Genomic DNA, 20,110 nt, shown 5'->3' with positions numbered 1-20,110 from the left:
GAACACATCTGTTAAAAGTTGGCAGGTTGAGCTGCCTGTGTTTTGTGTACACCTTTTTAGCCTGAAGACACCACTCCCTTGTCTCTCGCTCTCTCTCTCTCTCTCACGCTCTCTCTCTCTCTCACGCTCTCTCTCTCTCTCACGCACTCACCCTGAGATGTCAACACTTCACAGCGTTCTTCAAAACTGTACATACAAGGACCAGACAACACCTATTGTGTTACAGAAAACGGATATACAGTCCCGATTTGGGAGCTGTTTTGAGTCCAGGTACTTGGGGCACTGCGATGTGTATTTCGGCAGGATGTGGAGAGCCAATCTCATCTTACTCCAGGCTCTGACTCTGAGTCAGTACCTCTGGGCCCAGGAGGACCTAACAGCCATCTCACCACAGAACTGCAGTCTGGAATGTGTCCTGCAGGTGAGCCTCCACACACGTAGTAATTAAGCCTCTCTCTGTCACTCTACCTGACTTTCTATGTTGTTCACAAAATGTTTTGGCTCATTTTTTCACTGCTTTTGTTGAACACGCTGAAGGGAAGGAATCAGACTGGGTTATTAGGTATACGACTTGTACCAACAAAGTTGAGTTGATTTGTGTTTTCGAGGAAATATTTTGGAAGCTGCAAAAAAAAAATCCTGCACCTCAGATGAGGAATACTGAAAGGTAAAATGCTTTGATTTCTGGCGCTGTACCACTTATTTTACAAATCGTGTTGTCAAGATTTCTAGACAAACCCGATATGTCCTGTTTACCAAATGCATAATATAAATTTTCTGGTTTTAAAAAATGCCAAAATATTACAAAAGGTAACAGTGACCAGCGAAGGACAGTGACATGCAGGATAATTTAAAAAACCTGGATAAATCAAGGACAAAAACATCTTGAAGTGGATTACAGAAGTACGAAATTATTAATCCCAGTAAATAGTCACTGTAGAGTCGATTTAAAGTAGTACAGTTATTGACAGTAGTACAGTGATTGATTTAGGAAGTGATATATGCTATTAATAAGCAAATTATTTTATCCAAAGCGATTTACAGTCATGCATGCAAAGGTTCTGTTTAAGAAATATTCCAAGATGGAGGCTTTTAACCTACCTACTATACTAGCTACCTGACAGGTGAGAGCCTGGGTTCTCTGGCTGTTCCTGTTTTCTCACTCTCATTTCCTCCAGCTGTGTTTTGTTCTCTCTTAGACTAACAATAAACTTCAAGATGACCGAGCGTACATCCTGAAGGAAAGGATTAGAACATTGGGCTCCACCTCTGGGTTTACCTGTTCACTGTGTCACATACAAGTACTTTATGCATACAGTGGGGGAAAAAAGTATTTAGTCAGCCACCAATTGTGCAAGTTCTCCCACTTAAAAAGATGAGAGGCCTGTAATTTTCATCATAGGTACACATCAACTATGACAGACAAAATGAGAAAAAAAATCCAGAAAATCACATTGTAGGATTTTTAATGAATTTATTTGCAAATTATGGTGGAAAATAAGTATTTGGTCAATAACAACAGTTTCTCAATACTTTGTTATATACCCTTTGTTGGCAATGACACAGGTCAAACGTTTTCTGTAAGTCTTCACAAGGTTTTCACACACTGTTGCTGGTATTTTGGCCCATTCCTCCATGCAGATCTCCTCTAGAGCAGTGATGTTTTGGGGCTGTCGCTGGGCAACACGGACTTTCAACTCCCTCCAAAGATTTGCTATGGGGTTGAGATCTGGAGACTGGCTAGGCCACTCCAGGACCTTGAAATGCTTCTTACGAAGCCACTCCTTCGTTGCCCGGGCGGTGTGTTTGGGATCATTGTCATGCTGAAAGACCCAGCCACGTTTCATCTTCAATGCCCTTGCTGATGGAAGGAGGTTTTCACTCAAAATCTCACGATACATGGCCCCATTCATTCTTTCCTTTACACGGATCAGTCGTCCTGGTCCCTTTGCAGAAAAACAGCCCCAAAGCATGATGTTTCCACCCCCATGCTTCACAGTAGGTATGGTGTTCTTTGGATGCAACTCAGCATTCTTTGTCCTCCAAACACGACGAGTTGAGTTTTTACCAAAAAGTTATATTTTGGTTTCATCTGATCATATGACATTCTCCCAATCCTCTTCTGGATCATCCAAATGCACTCTAGCAAACTTCAGATGGGCCTGGACATGTACTGGCTTAAGCAGGGGGACACGTCTGGCACTGCAGGATTTGAGTCCCTGGCGGCGTCGTGTGTTACTGATGGTAGGCTTTGATACTTTGGTCCCAGCTCTCTGCAGGTCATTCACTAGGTCCCCCCGTGTGGTTCTGGGATTTTTGCTCACCGTTCTTGTGATCATTTTGACCCCACAGGGTGAGATCTTGCGTGGAGCCCCAGATCGAGGGAGATTATCAGTGGTCTTGTATGTCTTCCATTTCCTAATAATTGCTCCCACAGTTGATTTCTTCAAACCAAGCTGCTTACCTATTGCAGATTCAGTCTTCCCAGCCTGGTGCAGATCTACAATTTTGTTTCTGGTGTCCTTTGACAGCTCTTTGGTCTTGGCCATAGTGGAGTTTGGAGTGTGACTGTTTGAGGTTGTGGACAGGTGTCTTTTATACTGATAACAAGTTCAAACAGGTGCCATTAATACAGGTAGCGAGTGGAGGACAGAGGAGCCTCTTAAAGAAGAAGTTACAGGTCTGTGAGAGCCAGAAATATTGCTTGTTTGTAGGTGACCAAATACTTATTTTCCACCATAATTTGCAAATAAATTCATTAAAAATCCTACAATGTGATTTTCTGGATTTTTTTACTCAATTTGTCTGTCATAGGTGTGACGTGTACCTATGATGAAAATTACAGGACTCTCTCATCTTTTTAAATGGGAGAACTTGCACAATTGGTGGCTGACTAAATACATTTTTCCCCCCACTGTATCCTGTCTTTCTCGTGCACCATCTCAGGGGAGTCCAGGATGCGAATACTGCAGAATCAACAGAGAAGATGTTGGAAGAACCCTAGGCATTCCCTCTGTCGAGGCATTTGGAAGTAAGTTTGTTTCAGACCGAAAGTATTCACACCTCTTTTTACTTTTCCACATTTTTGTTGTTGTTGTTGTTGTTGTGTTACAGCCTGAATTTAAAATGGTTTAAATTGAGATTTTGTGTCACTGATCTACACACAATACCCCCATAAGGTCAAAGTGGAATTTTGTATGTAGAAATTAATAACATTTAAACTGATATGTCTAGTGTCAATAAATATTCAAACCCTTTGTTGTGGCAAGCCTAAATAAGTTCAGAAGTAAAAATTAGCTCAAATCGCTTAATAATTTGTTGCATAGACTCATTCCGTGTTCAATAATAGTGGTTAACATGAATTTTGAATGACTACCCCATCTCTGTACCCCCACACATACAATTATCTGTAAGGTCCCTCAATCGAGTAGTGAATTTCAAGCACAGATTCAACCACAAAGACCAAGGAGGTTTTCCAATGCCTCTAAAAGAAGGGCACTGATTGGTAAACATAAATTTAAAAAAACAGACGCTGAATATCACTTTGAGCATGGTAAAGTTATTAATTACACTTTGGATGGTATATCAATACACCCAGTCACTGCAAAGATACAGGCGTTCTTCTTAACTCAGTGGCTGGAGAGGAAGGAAACCGCTCAGGGATTTCACTCTTAGGTCAATGGTGATTTTAAAAATGTTACATACACTGCTCAAAAAAATAAAGGGAACACTTAAACAACACAATGTAACTCCAAGTCAATCACACTTCTGTGAAATCAAACTGTCCACTTAGGAAGCAACACTGATTGACAATACATTTCACATGCTGTTGTGCAAATGGAATAGACAACAGGTGGAAATTATAGGCAATTAGCAAGACACCCCCAATAAAGAAGTGGTTCTGCAGGTGGTGACCACAGACCACTTCTCAGTTCCTATGCTTCCTGGCTGATGTTTTGGTCACTTATGAATGCTGGCGGTGCTTTCACTCTAGTGGTAGCATGAGACGGAGTCTACAACCCACACAAGTGGCTCAGGTAGTGCAGCTCATCCAGGATGGCACATCAATGCGAGCTGTGGCAAGAAGGTTTGCTGTGTCTGTCAGCGTAGTGTCCAGAGCATGGAGGCGCTACCAGGAGACAGGCCAGTACATCAGGAGACGTGGAGGAGGCCGTAGGAGGGCAACAACCCAGCAGCAGGACCGCTACCTCCGCCTTTGTGCAAGGAGGAGCAGGAGGAGCACTGCCAGAGCCCTGCAAAATGATCTCCAGCAGGCCACAAATGTGCATGCGTCTGCTCAAACGGTCAGAAACAGACTCCATGAGGGTGGTATGAGGGCCCGACGTCCACAGGTGGGGGTTGTGCTTACAGCCCAACACCGTGCAGGATGTTTGGCATTTGCCAGAGAACACCAAGATTGGCAAATTCGCCACTGGCGCCCTGTGTTCTTCACAGATGAAAGCAGGTTCACACTGACCACATGTGACAGACGTGACAGAGTCTGGAGACGCCGTGGAGAACGTTCTGCTGCCTGCAACATCCTCCAGCATGACCGGTTTGGCGGTGGGTCAGTCATGGTGTGGGGTGGCATTTCTTTGGGGGGCCGCACAGCCCTCCATGTGCTCGCCAGAGGTAGCCTGACTGCCATTAGGTACCAAGATGAGATCCTCAGACCCCTTGTGAGACCATATGCTGGTGCGATTGGCCCTGGGTTCCTCCTAATGCAAGACAATGCTAGACCTCATGTGGCTGGAGTGTGTCAGCAGTTCCTGCAAGAGGAAGGCATTGATGCTATGGACTGGCCCGCTCGTTCCCCAGACCTGAATCCAATTGAGCACATCTGGCACATCATGTCTCGCTCCATCCACCAACGCCACGTTACACCACAGACTGTCCAGGAGTTGGCGGATGCTTTAGTCCAGGTCTGGGAGGAGATCCCTCAGGAGACCATCCGCCACCTCATCAGGAGCATGCCCAGGCGTTGTAGGGAGGTCATACAGGCACGTGGAGGCCACACACACTACTGAGCCTCATTTTGACTTGTTTTAAGGACATTACATCAAAGTTGGATCAGCCTGTAGTGTGGTTTTCCACTTTAATTTTGAGGGTGACTCTAAATCCAGACCTCCATGGGTTGATACATTTGATTTCCATTGATAATTTTTGTGTGATTTTGTTGTTAGCACATTCAACTATGTAAAGAAAAAAAGTATTTAATAAGATTATTTCATTCATTCAGATCTAGGATGTGTTATTTTAGTGTTCCCTTTATTTTTTTGAGCAGTGTAGTTTAATGGTTGTGATATGAGAACTGAGGAACACTAAACGCTCAACAACATTGTAGTTACTCCACAATACTAACCTAAATGCCAGAGTGAAAATGAGGAAGCCTGTACAGAATAAAAATATGCCAAAACATACATCCTGTTTGCAACAAGGTAATGTAATACTGCAAAAAATGTGACTAAGAAATTAACTTTTTGTCCTGAATACAAAGTGTTATGTTTGGCGCAAATACAACACATCACTGAGAACCACTCTTCATATTTTCAAGCATGGTGGTGGCTGCATCATGTTATGGGTACACTTGCCATCGGCAAGGACTAGGGAGTGTTTTGGGCTAAAAAGAACCGGAATACAGCTTTAAGCACAGACAAAATCCTAGAGGAAAACCTGGTTCAGTCTGCTTTCCAACAGTCACTGGGAAACAAATGCACCTTTCAGCAGGACAATACCCTAAAACACAAGGACAAATATACACTGCAGTTGCTTTCCAAGACGACATTGAATGTTCCTGAGTGGCCTAATTGCGGTTTTGACTTAAATCGGCTTGAAAATCTATGGCAAGACTTGAAAATGGCTGTTTTTCCCCATTCACCCTCTGAATGGCACACATACATAATCCATGTCTAAATTGTTTCAAGGCTTAAAAATAATTTTGTAACCTGACTCCTCCCCTTCATGTACACTGATTTTGAAGTGTATTTAACAGGTGACATCAATAAGGGATCATTGCTTTCACTTGGATTCACCTGGTCAGTCTATGTCATGGAAAGAGCAGGCGTTCCTAATGTTTTGTATACTCAGTGGAGACAGTATATTCAGAAAGTATTCAGACCCCTTCTCTTTTTCCACATAAATAGCCTTCCTCAACCAGTAGACCCCAAGACTAAAAAGGTTCAACATGTATTAAGGACATCATTACAGTATATACAGGGGTGGAAATTGAGATTTTGACATGTACAAATTAATTTTTCAAGGTGGGTTTCGCACTTCGCAGTAACCTTTTCCCATTTCCACCCCTGAACATTAGAGCACACTCTCATCCTATGGACCAATAACACACAGTGCCATTAAACAGCTGATGGACATGCATACGAAAGATCTTGCACACTTCTTCCAAATGCTTTATTAAAACACTACCTAAATCATTTTAGCTAAGACCGTAAGGTGTGTCCCAAATAGCACCCTATTTCCCATGCATTCGGAAATTATTCAGACCCCTTGACTTCATCCACATTTTGTTACGTTACAGCCTTATTCTAAAATTGATTAAATAAATGTTTTTCCTTATTAATCTACACACCATACCCCGTAATGACAAAGTGAAAACAGGTTTTCAGAAATGTTTGCAAATTTATAAAAAAAATAAAAAAACAGAAATACCTTATTTACATAAGTATTCAGACCCTTTGCTATGAGACTCGAAATTGAGCTCAGGTGCATCATGTTTCCATTGATCATCCTTGAGATGTTTCTACAACTTGATTGGAGTCCACCTGTGGTAAATTCAATTGATTGGACATGATTTGGAAAGGCACACACCGGTCTATATAAGGTCCCACAGTTGACAGTGCATGTCAGAGCAAAAACCTAGCCATGAAGTTGAAGGAATTGTCCGTAGAGCTCCGAGACAGGATTGTGCCGAGGCACAGATCTGGGGAAGGGTACCAAAATATTTCTGCAGCATTGAAGGTCTCCAAGAACACAGTGGCCTCCATCATTCTTAAATGGAAGAAGTTTGGAACCACCAAGACTCTTCCTAGAGCTGGCCTCCGGCCAAACTGAGCAATCGTGGGAGAAGGTCTTTGGTCAGGGAGGTGACCAAGAACTCGATGGTCACTCTGACAGAGCTCCAGAGTTCCTCTATGGAGATGGGAGAACCTTCCAGAAGGACAAACATCTCTGCAGCACTCCACCAATCAGGCCGTTATGGTAGAGTGGCCAAACGGAAGCCACTCCTCAGTAAAAGGCACATTACAGCCCGCTTGGAGTTTGCCAAAAGGCACCTAAAGGACTCTGACCATGAAAAACAAGATTGAACTCTTTGGCCTGAATGCCAAGCGTCACGCCTAGAGGAAACCTGGCACCATATCTACAGTGAAGCATGGTGGTGGCAGCATCATGCTGTGGGGATGTTTTTCAGTGGCAGGGAATGGGAGGCTCGTCAGGATCGAGGGAAAGATGAACGGAGCAAAGTACAGAGAGATCCTTGAAGAAACCCTGCTCCAGAGCGATCAGGAAATCAGATTGGGGTGAAGGTTCACCTTCCAACAAGACAACGACTCTAAGCACACAGCCAAAACAATGCAGGAGTGGCTTCGGGACAAGTCTCTGAATGTCCTTGAGCGGCCCAGCCAGAGCCCGGACTTGAACCCGATTGATCATCTCTGCAGATATATATATATATGTCCTTAAAACAAGTCAAAATGAGGCTCAGTAGTGTGTGTGGCCTCCACGTGCCTGTATGACCTCCCTACAACGCCTGGGCATGCTCCTGATGAGGTGGCGGATGGTCTCCTGAGGGATCTCCTCCCAGACCTGGATTAAAGCATCCGCCAACTCCTGGACAGTCTGTGGGGCAACGTGGCGTTGGTGGATGGAGCGAGACATGATGTCCCAGATGTGCTCAATTGGATTCAGGTCTGGGGAACGGGCGGGCCAGTCCATAGCATCAATGCCTTCCTCTTGCAGGAACTGCTGACACACTCCAGCCACATGAGGTCTAGCATTGTCTTGCATTAGGAGGAACCCAGGGCCAACCGCACCAGCATATGGTCTCACAAGGGGTCTGAGGATCTCATCTCGGTACCTAATGACAGTCAGGCTACCTCTGGCGAGCACATGGAGGGCTGTGCGGCCCCCCAAAGAAATGCCACCCCACACCATGACTGACCCACCGCCAAACCGGTCATGCTGGAGGATGTTGCAGGCAGCAGAACGTTCTCCACGGCGTCTCCAGACTCTGTCACGTCTGTCACATGCTCAGTGTGAACCTGCTTTCATCTGTGAAGAGCACAGGGCATCAGTGGCGAATTTGCCAATCTTGGTGTTCTCTGGCAAATGCCAAACGTCCTGCACGGTGTTGGGCTGTGAGCACAACCCCCACCTGTGGACGTCGGGCCCTCATACCACCCTCATGGAGTCTGTTTCTGACCGTTTGAGCAGACACATGCACATTTGTGGCCTGCTGGAGGTCATTTTGCAGGGCTCTGGCAGTGCTCCTCCTGCTCCTCCTTGCACAAAGGTGGAGGTAGCGGTCTTGCTGCTGGGTTGTTGCCCTCCTACGGCCTCCTCCACGTCTCCTGATGTACTGGCCTGTCTCCTGGTAGCGCCTCCATGCTCTGGACACTACGCTAACAGACACAGCAAACCTTCTTGCCACAGCTCGCATTGATGTGCCATCCTGGATGAGCTGCACTACCTGAGCCACTTGTGTGGGTTGTAGACTCCGTCTCATGCTACCACTAGAGTGAAAGCACCGCCAGCATTCAAAAGTGACCAAAACATCAGCCAGGAAGCATAGGAACTGAGAAGTGGTCTGTGGTCACCACCTGCAGAACCACTCCTTTATTGGGGGTGTCTTGCTAATTGCCTATAATTTCCACCTGTTGTCTATTCCATTTGCACAACAGCATGTGAAATGTATTGTCAATCAGTGTTGCTTCCTAAGTGGACAGTTTGATTTTACAGAAGTGTGATTGACTTGGAGTTACATTGTGTTGTTTAAGTGTCCCTTTATTTTTTTGAGCAGTGTATATATACTGTACATACACACACTACCGGTCAAAAGTTTTAGAACACCTACTCATTCAAGGGTTTTTCTTTATTTTTACGATTTTCTACATTGTATAATAATAGTGAAGACATCAAAACTATGAAATAACAAATATGGAATCATGTAGTAACCAAAAAAGTGTTAAACAAATCAAAATATAGTTTATATTTGAGATTCTTCAAAGTAGCCACCCTTTGCCTTGATGACAGCTTTGCACACTCTTGGCATTCTCTCAACCAGCTTCAGCTGGAATGCTTTTCCAACAGTCTTGAAGGAATTCTCACATATGCTGAGCACTTGTTGGCTGCTTTTCCCTCACTCTGTGGTCCGACTCATCCCAAACGTCTCAATTTGGTTGAGGTCGGGGGATTGTGGAGGCCAGGACATCTGATGCAGCACTCCATCACTCTCCTTCTTGGTAAAATAGCCCTTCCACAGCCTGGAGGTGTGTTGGGTCATTGTCCTGTTGAAAACAGGACAAATGAATGATGGACTGTCGTTTCTCTTTGCTTATTTGACATGTTCTTGCCATAATATGGACTTGGTCTTGTACCAAATAGCGCTATCTTCTGTATAAGGGGGCGACCTTGTCACAACACAACTGATTGGCTCAAATGCATTAAGAAGGAAAGAAATTCCACAAATTAACTTTTAAGGCGGCACAGCTGTTAATTTAAATGTATTCCAGGTGACTAACTCATGAAGCTGGTTGAGAGAATGACAAGTGTGCAAAGCTGTCATCAAGGCAAAGGGTGGCTATTTGAAGAATCTCAAATATAAAATATATTTTGATTTGTTTAACACTTTTTTGGTTACTAGATGATTCCATATGCGTTATTTCATAGTTTTGATGTCTTCACTATTATTATACAATGTAGAAAATAGTTAATATAAACAAAACCCTTGAATGAGTAGGTGTTCTAAGACTTTTGACCGGTAGAGTGTATGTATGTATGTATGTATGTATGTATGTATGTATGTATGTATGTATGTATGTATGTATGTATGTATGTATGTATGTATGTATGTATGTATGTATGTATGTATGTATGTATGTATGTATGTATGTATGTATGTATGTATGTATGTATGTATGTATGTATGTATGTATGTATGTATGTATGTATGTATGTATGTATGTATGTATGTATGTATGTATGTATGTATGTATGTATGTATGTATGTATGTATGTATGTATGTATGTATGTATGTATGTACGTACGTACAGTGGGGGAAAAAAGTATTTAGTCAGCCACCAATTGTGCAAGTTCTCCCACTTAAAAAGATGAGAGAGGCCTGTAATTTTCATCATAGGTACACGTAACTATGACAGACAAATTGAGAAATTTTTATCCAGAAAATCACATTGTAGGAATTTTAATGAATTTATTTGCAAATGATGGTGGAAAATAAGTATTTATTTAGTCACCGACAAACAAGCAAGATTTCTGGCTCTCACAGACCTGTAACTTCTTCTTTAAGAGGCTCCTCTGCCCTCCACTCGTTACCTGTATTAATGGCACCTGTTTGAACTTGTTATCAGTATAAAAGACACCTGTCCACAACCTCAAACAGTCACACTCCAAACTCCACTATGGCCAAGACCAAAGAGCTGTCAAAGGACACCAGAAACAAAATTGTAGACCTGCACCAGGCTGGGAAGACTGAATCTGCAATAGGTAAGCAGCTTGGTTTTAAGAAATCAACTGTGGGAGCAATTATTAGGAAATGGAAGACATACAAGACCACTGATAATCTCCCTCGATCTGGGGCTCCACGCAAGATCTCACCCCGTGGGGTCAAAATGATCACAAGAACGGTGAGCAAAAATCCCAGAACCACACGGGGGGACCTAGTGAATGACCTGCAGAGAGCTGGGACCAAAGTAACAAAGCCTACCATCAGTAACACACTACGCCGCCAGGGACTCAAATCCTGCAGTGCCAGACGTGTCCCCCTGCTTAAGCCAGTACATGTCCAGGCCCATCTGAAGTTTGCTAGAGTGCATTTGGATGATCCAGAAGAGGATTGGGAGAATGTCATATGGTCAGATGAAACCAAAATAGAACTTTTTGGTAAAAACTCAACTCGTCGTGTTTGGAGGACAAAGAATGATGAGTTGCATCCAAAGAACACCATACCTACTGTGAAGCATGGGGGTGGAAACATCATGCTTTGGGGCTGTTTTTCTGCAAAGGGACCAGGACGACTGATCCGTGTAAAGGAAAGAATGAATGGGGCCATGTATCGTGAGATTTTGAGTGAAAACCTCCTTCCATCAGTAAGGGCATTGAAGATGAAACGTGGCTGGGTCTTTCAGCATGACAATGATCCCAAACACACCGCCCGGGCAACGAAGGAGTGGCTTCGTAAGAAGCATTTCAAGGTCCTGGAGTGGCCTAGCCAGTCTCCAGATCTCAACCCCATAGAAAATCTTTGGAGGGAGTTGAAAGTCTGTGTTGCCCAGCGACAGCCCCAAAACATCACTGCTCTAGAGGAGATCTGCATGGAGGAATGGGCCAAAATACCAGCAACAGTGTGTGAAAACCTTGTGAAGACTTACAGAAAACGTTTGACCTGTGTCATTGCCAACAAAGGGTATATAACAAAGTATTGAGAAACTTTTGTTATTGACCAAATACTTATTTTCCACCATAATTTGCAAATAAATTCATTAAAACTCCTACAATGTGATTTTCTGGATATTTTTTTCTCATTTTGTCTGTCATAGTTGACGTGTACCTATGATGAAAATTACAGGCCTCTCTCATCTTTTTAAGTGGGAGAACTTGCACAATTGGTGGCTGACTAAATACTTTTTTTCCCCACTGTATGTATGTATGTATGTATGTATGTATGTATGTATGTATGTATGTATGTATGTATGTATGTATGTATGTATGTATGTATGTATATATATATATATATATATATATATATATATATATATATATATATATATATATATATATATATATATATATATATATATATATATATATACACACACACACAGTGGGGAGAACAAGTATTTGATACACTGCCGATTTTGCAGGTTTTCCTACTTACAAAGCATGTAGAGGTCTGTAATTTTTATCATAGGTACACTTCAACTGTGAGAGATGGAATCTAAAACAAAAATCCAGAAAATCACATTGTATGATTTTAAGTAATTAATTTGCATTTTATTGCATGACATAAGTATTTGATACATCAGAAAAGCAGAACTTAATATTTGGTACAGAAACCTTTGTCTGCAATTACAGAGATCATACGTTTCCTGTAGGTCTTGACCAGGTTTGCACACACTGCAGCAGGGATTTTGGCCCACTCCTCCATACAGACCTTCTCCAGATCCTTCAGGTTTCGGGGCTGTCGCTGGGCAATACGGACTTTCAGCTCCCTCCAAAGATTTTCTATTGGGTTCAGGTCTGGAGACTGGCTAGGCCACTCCAGGACCTGGAGATGCTTCTTACGGAGCCACCCCTTAGTTGCCCTGGCTGTGTGTTTCGGGTCGTTGTCATGCTGGAAGACCCAGCCATGACCCATCTTCAATGCTCTTACTGAGGGAAGGAGGTTGTTGGCCAAGATCTCGCGATACATGGCCCCATACATCCTCCCCTCAATACGGTGCAGTCGTCCTGTCCCCTTTGCAGAAAAGCATCCCCAAAGAATGATGTTTCCACCTCCATGCTTCACGGTTGGGATGGTGTTCTTGGGGTTGTACTCATCCTTCTTCTTCCTCCAAACACGGCGAGTGGAGTTTAGACCAAAAAGCTATATTTTTGTCTCATCAGACCACATGACCTTCTCCCATTCCTCCTCTGGATCATCCAGATGGTCATTGGCAAACTTCAGACGGGCCTGGACATGTGCTGGCTTGAGCAGGGGGACCTTGCGTGCGCTGCAGGATTTGAATCCATGACGGCATAGTGTGTTACTAATGGTTTTCTTTGAGACTGTGGTCCCAGCTCTCTTCAGGTCATTGACCAGGTCCTGCCGCGTAGTTCTGGGCTGATCCCTCACCTTCCTCATGATTATTGATGCCCCACGAGGTGAGATCTTGCATGGAGCCCCAGACCGAGGGTGATTGACCATCATCTTGAACTTCTTCCATTTTCTAAAAATTGTACCAACAGTTGTTGCCTTCTCACCAAGCTGCTTGCCTATTGTCCTGTAGCCCATCCCAGCCTTGTGGAGGTCTACAATTTTATCCCTGATGTCCTTACACAGCTCTCTGGTCTTGGCCATTGTGGAGAGGATGGAGTCTGTTTGATTGAGTGTGTGGACAGGTGTCTTTTATACAGGTAAGGAGTTCAAACAGGTGCAGTTAATACAGGTAATGAGTGGAGAACAGGAGGGCTTCTTAAAGAAAAACTAACAGGTCTGTGAGAGCCGGAATTCTTACTGGTTGGTAGGTGATCAAATACTTATGTCATGCAATAAAATGCAAATTAATTACTTAAAAATCATACAATGTGATTTTCTGGATTTTTGTTTTAGATTCCGTCTCTCACAGTTGAAGTGTACCTATGATAAAAATTACAGACCTCTACATGCTTTGTAAGTAGGAAAACCTACAAAATCGGCAGTGTATCAAATACTTGTTCTCCCCACTGTATATACCTCACTGTATAATAAATAGAGCTTTAAAATACAGCGCTAAAATGGTCATGGCAGAAATGTAAAAAATGGATAAGGTGGATGTATATGTATATCCATTAGTCCATTTTTGCATTTCTGCTATTACCATTTTAGCGCTGTGTGTTAAATGTTAATCATTACTATTATTATAATCCTGTTATTATCATCAATTTCCCCAGGTTGTGTTCCATGGCCATGTTTTGTCTTTCTGGGTGGACAGAGCTCTGACGTGTGCCAACATTATGTCCATGCGCCTCACGATGTGACTGTAGAGTTTGTAGCTGACGAGAATCCTAAATATGACACTGTAGTTGTCTCCTGGCAACCCAGCCAGTTTGGTAAGGGCAAACATAAGACACAAACATTTTCCTGTAATCATCAATCATATACTGTAGATCCAATGTAGGGGTCATTATAATTTACGGAATATGAATTCAGAGAAAAGGCTACTGGCCTAGAGGGTACCAATCTGAATATACAGTAATAATGGTGACTTTCATCCTGTATTGCCATAAAAATGATTTTGTACAATACATGCATTCATGTTAATGACTAGTATTATCATGCATGTTAACTCGCTCACTCTTTACCGGCCTTGTCCCTTTGTGTTTGTTCCAGGGATCTCCTTCCTCAGAGGGTTCCAGGTCTCCCTTCAGGCCTTGGGAGGATCTCATATTGCCTGTCAGCTCTTTCTCTTTCAAAGCAATATTTCTCTCTCTGCCGCATATGCCCAAAGGGTAGGACACTTTGCTGATATGACCCCATTCCCCAAATTTGTCTGAATTAGTTTTGAAAACACATCTATGAAAAGGTGGATAAAACCCAGTACAACCTCAATACCAAGTTCTTACAGAACTTGTATATACTATTTTCACTGAAAGGTAGTGAAAAGGAAAGCTACTGTAAAGTGAAAACTGTTTAAAGTAAAAAATGATAGATGTTATTGGGCCAATAAAGCAGGGTTTTGTCTTGTCAAGATTCCCACGACATCTAACAGTGTTTTTATTGGCTGTTGTAGGTGTACCAGTCAGACTCCTTCTCCCGTCTAGACCTGGGTGCCCAGTATGCTGTCACTGTGATGGCCCTGCCAGTTCCTGAGTTGTGGGATCAATTCTACCACAGTACAATGTTCACCACACGCAGTAAATCTTCCTCACACTATACAGTACCACATAAATGGAACACAGGAACATTGGGGCGGCAGGTGGCTTAGTGGTTAAGAGCGTTGTGCCAGTAACCGAAAGGTCGCTGGTTCTAATCCCCGAGCCGACTAGGTGAAAAATCTGTCGATGTGCCCTTGAGCAAGGCACTTAACCCTAATTGCTCCTGTAAGTCGCTCTGGATAAGAGCGTCTGCTAAATGACTAAAATGTAAAATGTTCACTAACACTGTTTGCTTCCACTATGACATAAATGTTTTTTATTTTTTTTATTTATTTTGTAAATTTACAATCAAACATAATCCAGTCAATAAAAATGCAATCTATTGTAAATAATGTGTGAATTTCCTGGCTGTTTTGCAGCATGCCCAGAGAAAAATGGACTTGAGCATTGCAAGAAAGGTGAGTAATACTACTTTGTTGAGTTAATGTTGACAATCTTATGAATCACTCTCTGTACAGCATTGGTTAATTTGTTTGTCAATGTTTTTTTTCTTTCTTCCTTTTATAGATTGGTACCCAAAACATATAGAAGTTCAGCAGGAAGGGTCTGACATTATTGTGACATTCAACCTTGCTCCCCCACATTTTGGAATCAACCGCTACTTCTCATTATGTTATGGAGGGGGGCTGAAGAGATACATCATTAAACCTGTGAGTGAGAGAGCTTTTGATCGACTATTTACATGTCTATGTGGAGAATGATTTACTGTCATTATTAGTCTGCCGTGTATAATGATTTCTACCTTTTTTATTGCTACCGTCTTTAGAATTCCACAAAAAACAGAACTCACTACAGTTATCATCTCCAAGGGCTGGTGGAAGGGTCCAACTACACATGTGAGGTGAGTCATTGAAAATGTGGCACAACTCAAACTCTAACTATACAAACAAAAACTTGTAGTTTCAGCCCATGTTTCCATAAATCTGTACTTTTTTTTTATCTCAGATCGCAGTTGATGAGGTAGACGCTGTAAGAAAAACATTCAATGTTCAAGTGATGCAGATTAAGCACGGTATGTTCCAATCAAGACCAACGTTTATACAACTTATACAAATGCTTGTAGATATTTTTTGCTGTGTACTTAGCATAGGTATATGATAGATTTTTTTTATTGGGTTATTTTATTTCATGTCATAGACCAATTGGTGCCCAGCCCGTACGACCTTATAAGACACTACTTATTTAAGTGCGTGTGCACAAAACGCAAAACAAAATTCCATTACCTGCAGAATTTATCATAAAAATGTCAATCAATCACCACACTTCTCCTTCTCCCCCAGGCTTTTAAAATAAATTGTGCAATGTCAAAAACTCCCTTTCTGAAAATGAGAAACAGTATAGAGTGTATAACAGCTTATCTAGCTATTTATACTGAACAAAAATATAAACGCAACATGTAAAGTGTTGGTCCCATGTTTGATGAGCTGAAATAAAAGATCCCAGACATTTTCCATAAGCACAAAGAGCTTATTTCTCTCAATTTTCTTGCACAAATGTGTTTACATCCCTGTTAGTGAGCATTTGTCCTTTGCCAAGATAATCCATCCACCTGACAAGTGTGCCATATCAACAAGCTGTTTAAACAGCATGACCATTACACAGGTGCACCTTGTGCTGGGGACAATAAAAGGACACTTTAAAAATGTGCAGTTTTGTCAAACAACACAATGCCACAGATGTCTCATGTTTTGAGGGAGCGTGCAATTGGCATGCTGACTGCAGGAATGTCCACCAGAGCTGTTGCCAGAGAATTGAATGTTGTTTTAGAGAATTTGACAGTACGTCCAACCGGCCTCACAACCGCACACCACTTGTAACCACTTCAGCCCAGGACCTTCACATCCGGCTTCTTCAACTGCGGGATTGTCTGAGACCAGCCACCCAGAGAGCTGATGAAACTGTGGGTTTGCACAACCAAATAATTTCTGCACAAACTGTCAGAAACCATCTCAGGGAAGTTCATCTGCTTGCTCGTCGTCCTCACCAGGGTCTTGACCTGACTGCAGTTCTGCGTCGTAACCGACTTCAGTGGGCAAATGCTCACCTTCGATGACCACTGGCACGCTGGAGAAGTATGCTCTTCACGGATGAATCCCGTTTCAACTGTACCGGGCAGATGGCAGACAGCATGTATGGTGTTGTGTGGGTGAGCGGTTTGCTGATGTCAATGTTGTGAACAGAGTGCCCCATGGTGGCGGTGGGGTTTATGGTATGAGCAGGCATAAGCTATGAACAACTAACACAATTGCATTTTATCAATGGCAATTTGAATGCACAGAGATACCGTAACGAGATCCTGAGGCCCATTGTCGTGCCATTCATCCACCGCCATAACCTCATGTTTCAGCATGATAATGCACGGCCCCATGTCGCAAGGATCTGTACACAATTCCTGGAAGCTGAAAACGTCCCAGTTCTTCCATTGCCTGCATACTCACCAGACATGTCACCCATTGAGCATGTTTGGGACGCTCTGGATCGATGTGTACGACAGCGTGTTCCAGTTTCCGGCAATATCCAGCAACTTCACACAACCATTGAAGAGGAGTGGGACAACATTCCCCAGGCCACAATCAACAGCCTGATCAACTCTATGCAAAGGTGATGTGTCGCACTGCATGAGGCAAATTGTGGTCACACCAGTTACTGACTGGTTTTCTGATCCACCTTTTTTTAAAGCTATCTGTGACCAACAGATGCATATCTGTATTCCCAGTCATGTGAAATCCATAGATTAGGGCCTAATGGTTTTATTTCCATTGACTGATTTCCTTACATGAACTGTAACTCAGTAAAACCTTTGAAATTGTTGCATGTTGAGTTTATATTTTGGTTCAGTGTATATAGTCTACCTTGCTCCCCGCAGAGCCACCTCCCACAGCCACTCCATCCCTGACCCTGCTGCTGCCTGTTGGCGTTGCCCTGGCAGCCATGTTAGTGGTGTTATTACTGGCTGTCATCTGGAAGAATCCCAGGCAGAACACGAGGAAGACAGAGATAAATCACGGTCGGCATCTTTACATTTCACTAACGATACCAATGCTTTCTTTGCATGTGCAGGTCAGACAGACAAAACGTTTTCCTCTAACAAGAATTTGGCAATACAATACATTTCATACACTTTGTTTTGTGCTTTTCAGAAATAATCGAGCAACATCTAGGCAAGAATGGGAATGAGGAACATGTGTCACTGACCAGCACGTTAACTCCGCCTCGATTACTAATTTGCTACAGCAGCGATGACGGCATTGCCCATGTCCGAGCAGTCATGCAATTAGCAGTCTTCCTGCAGCAGCACATGGCTACACAGGTAACACTGGGATGAGAATATCAGTACGACAGAACAGTGTGCAACGTTTAATTCAACAGAAACGGTACTGTACTTAACGACCAGTTGAAGAATGTTGTGATTATAGTGGCCCCAGAGAGCGATTGTGTATGCCGCGCTGCACGTCATTTCCAAATGGTCACACCCAAATTGATCAGGCCACACCCACCAAAACAGGAGCAAACGTTCCTCAAAAGGCTGTTGAAGAATGCTACACACCGTTTTGGGTGGAAACGTGTTATTCAGTGCAAACCGTCATGCAACATAGCAATCGTTGAAACCGAACTGAACGCACCTGGTCTTCTTGGTTGTAATTGAAAATTGCATTTTAAAGGGCCAAATGTAAATGTTATTTATAATACCTTGTTATATCACTTGTATTATTATTTATTGTTGTCTGTTGCGCCAGGTGTATCTGGACCTGTGGGATTCTCTAAGCTTGGCAGAGGAGGGACCCATGGGATGGCACTGCAGGAGGATCCAGGAGAGTGACTTTGTTCTGGTCATCTGTTCCCGGGGACTACAGAGGCGGCCATCTCAGAGCGACGAGGCACAAAGCCGAAGCTCGGCAGCAGCCGTAGTAGCTCTGGTGGGAGAAGAGCTTGGCAGTGCCAAAGCCAAGGGGAGAGACATCTCCAAGTACATGGCTGCCATATTTGAGTACTCTGAGGAGAAGGACATTCCTGCCCAGCTAGGGTTTGTGTCGCGCTACACCCTAACTAGAGACTTGCCTTTGCTCTTCTCCCACCTCCACGGTGTGGCCCTACATAGGCCTGGGGGGTATCTGAGAATAGAACACATTACAGAGGAAGGTTACACCAAGCTGCCAGCCGGTGCTGCTCTACAATGGTCTATACAGGAAGCTGGCATGGCGTTGAGTAATCATCAGGAATCATCTGATGCAGGGGGGGATAAAGAGCATGACAAACATGTGGAATGTGTGTGAGCGTGAGCATCCCAGTTGGGCCCTGCACTGCAAACTCCGGGACAATTGACTTATGATGACTGTATTCCCACGGGGGGCCAGTATAAAAAAAATATATGTATTCACTAACTGTAAGTTGCTCTGGATAAGAGCGTCTGCTAAATGACTAAAATGTAATGTAAATGTATTCCCAGAGGATAGCACTTAAAAGTATTAATTAAAACACTTCTTTCCAAAGTGGTCCTCGATGGGAAACTATTCTGTGACTGTTGAGCCCAGGCAAGCTTTTTAAAAAATGGCCTTCCTTATACAAGATGTTAGGAGGATTATATTATTGGTGTGGTTAGGGTTGACCATGGGCTATGTTGGATCATTTTAGATTCCCTACAAATAGTCTCGGAGTATTTGTAGCTCAGTTGGTAGAGCAAGGCGCTTGCAACGCCAGGGTTGTGGGTTCGTTTCCCACGGGGGGGCAAGTATGAAAATGTATGCACTCACTAACTGTAAGTCGCTCTGGATAAGAGCGTCTGGTAAATTACTAAAATGTAAATGTAATGATCTGTATGTACAATGCTTTAGCTATAGCCTGAACAGCCGCTAGTAGTCGCAGTTTACTTGTCTTGATGGTCTCACTATCTGCAGGCTAGGATATAAACAAATTTGACCATCAGTTCATTCAGTCCAGAATAAAGTATGAATCAAATGAATATAGCTTTTCTTTGCAATAGGCTACATTTGATGTTATTCCATATATGTTATTTAATTAAGAAAGCTGCGGAATGGAAAACAGGATTTTGATTGCCTTGACAGTTGAATAGGTTTTCTCATCTCCGTTATGCTAGCAGCAGGAAATTATGCTCGATATTATGCTGGCAGCACAGACGCGGATTTGTTTCTAAAAATAATAGTCCCCCTGCAAAGACATGCTAAACTTTGGGAAAGTCGATTTTTGAAGCATTCTAGTGCAGTAAAACGTGTTGCACGGCATTGC

The 20,110-nt window shown here is 43.0% G+C and overlaps 1 protein-coding gene across 1 annotated transcript; it reads left to right on the top strand.

Annotated features, from left to right (window-relative positions):
• The first annotated feature begins 149 nt into the window (after positions 1-149).
• On the top strand, positions 150-19,824 carry LOC311149836 (interleukin-17 receptor D-like). The gene is made up of 12 exons (XM_084187069.1): positions 150-421; positions 2,947-3,031; positions 13,883-14,041; positions 14,322-14,440; positions 14,722-14,845; positions 15,226-15,264; positions 15,374-15,516; positions 15,633-15,707; positions 15,812-15,878; positions 17,733-17,873; positions 18,007-18,176; positions 18,604-19,824. The coding sequence occupies exons 1-12, from the start codon at positions 158-160 to the stop codon at positions 19,138-19,140; spliced, it is 1,923 nt and encodes a 640-aa protein (XP_084043195.1). The 5' UTR covers positions 150-157; the 3' UTR covers positions 19,141-19,824.
• The last annotated feature ends 286 nt before the right edge of the window (positions 19,825-20,110 follow it).

Source organism: Coregonus lavaretus, assembly GCF_964263955.1.
Source record: "Coregonus lavaretus genome assembly, chromosome: 22".
NCBI lineage: Eukaryota > Metazoa > Chordata > Actinopteri > Salmoniformes > Salmonidae > Coregonus > Coregonus lavaretus.
The sequence above is the reverse complement of the archived record's forward strand: the minus strand, read 5'-3'. Positions and strand labels throughout refer to the sequence as shown.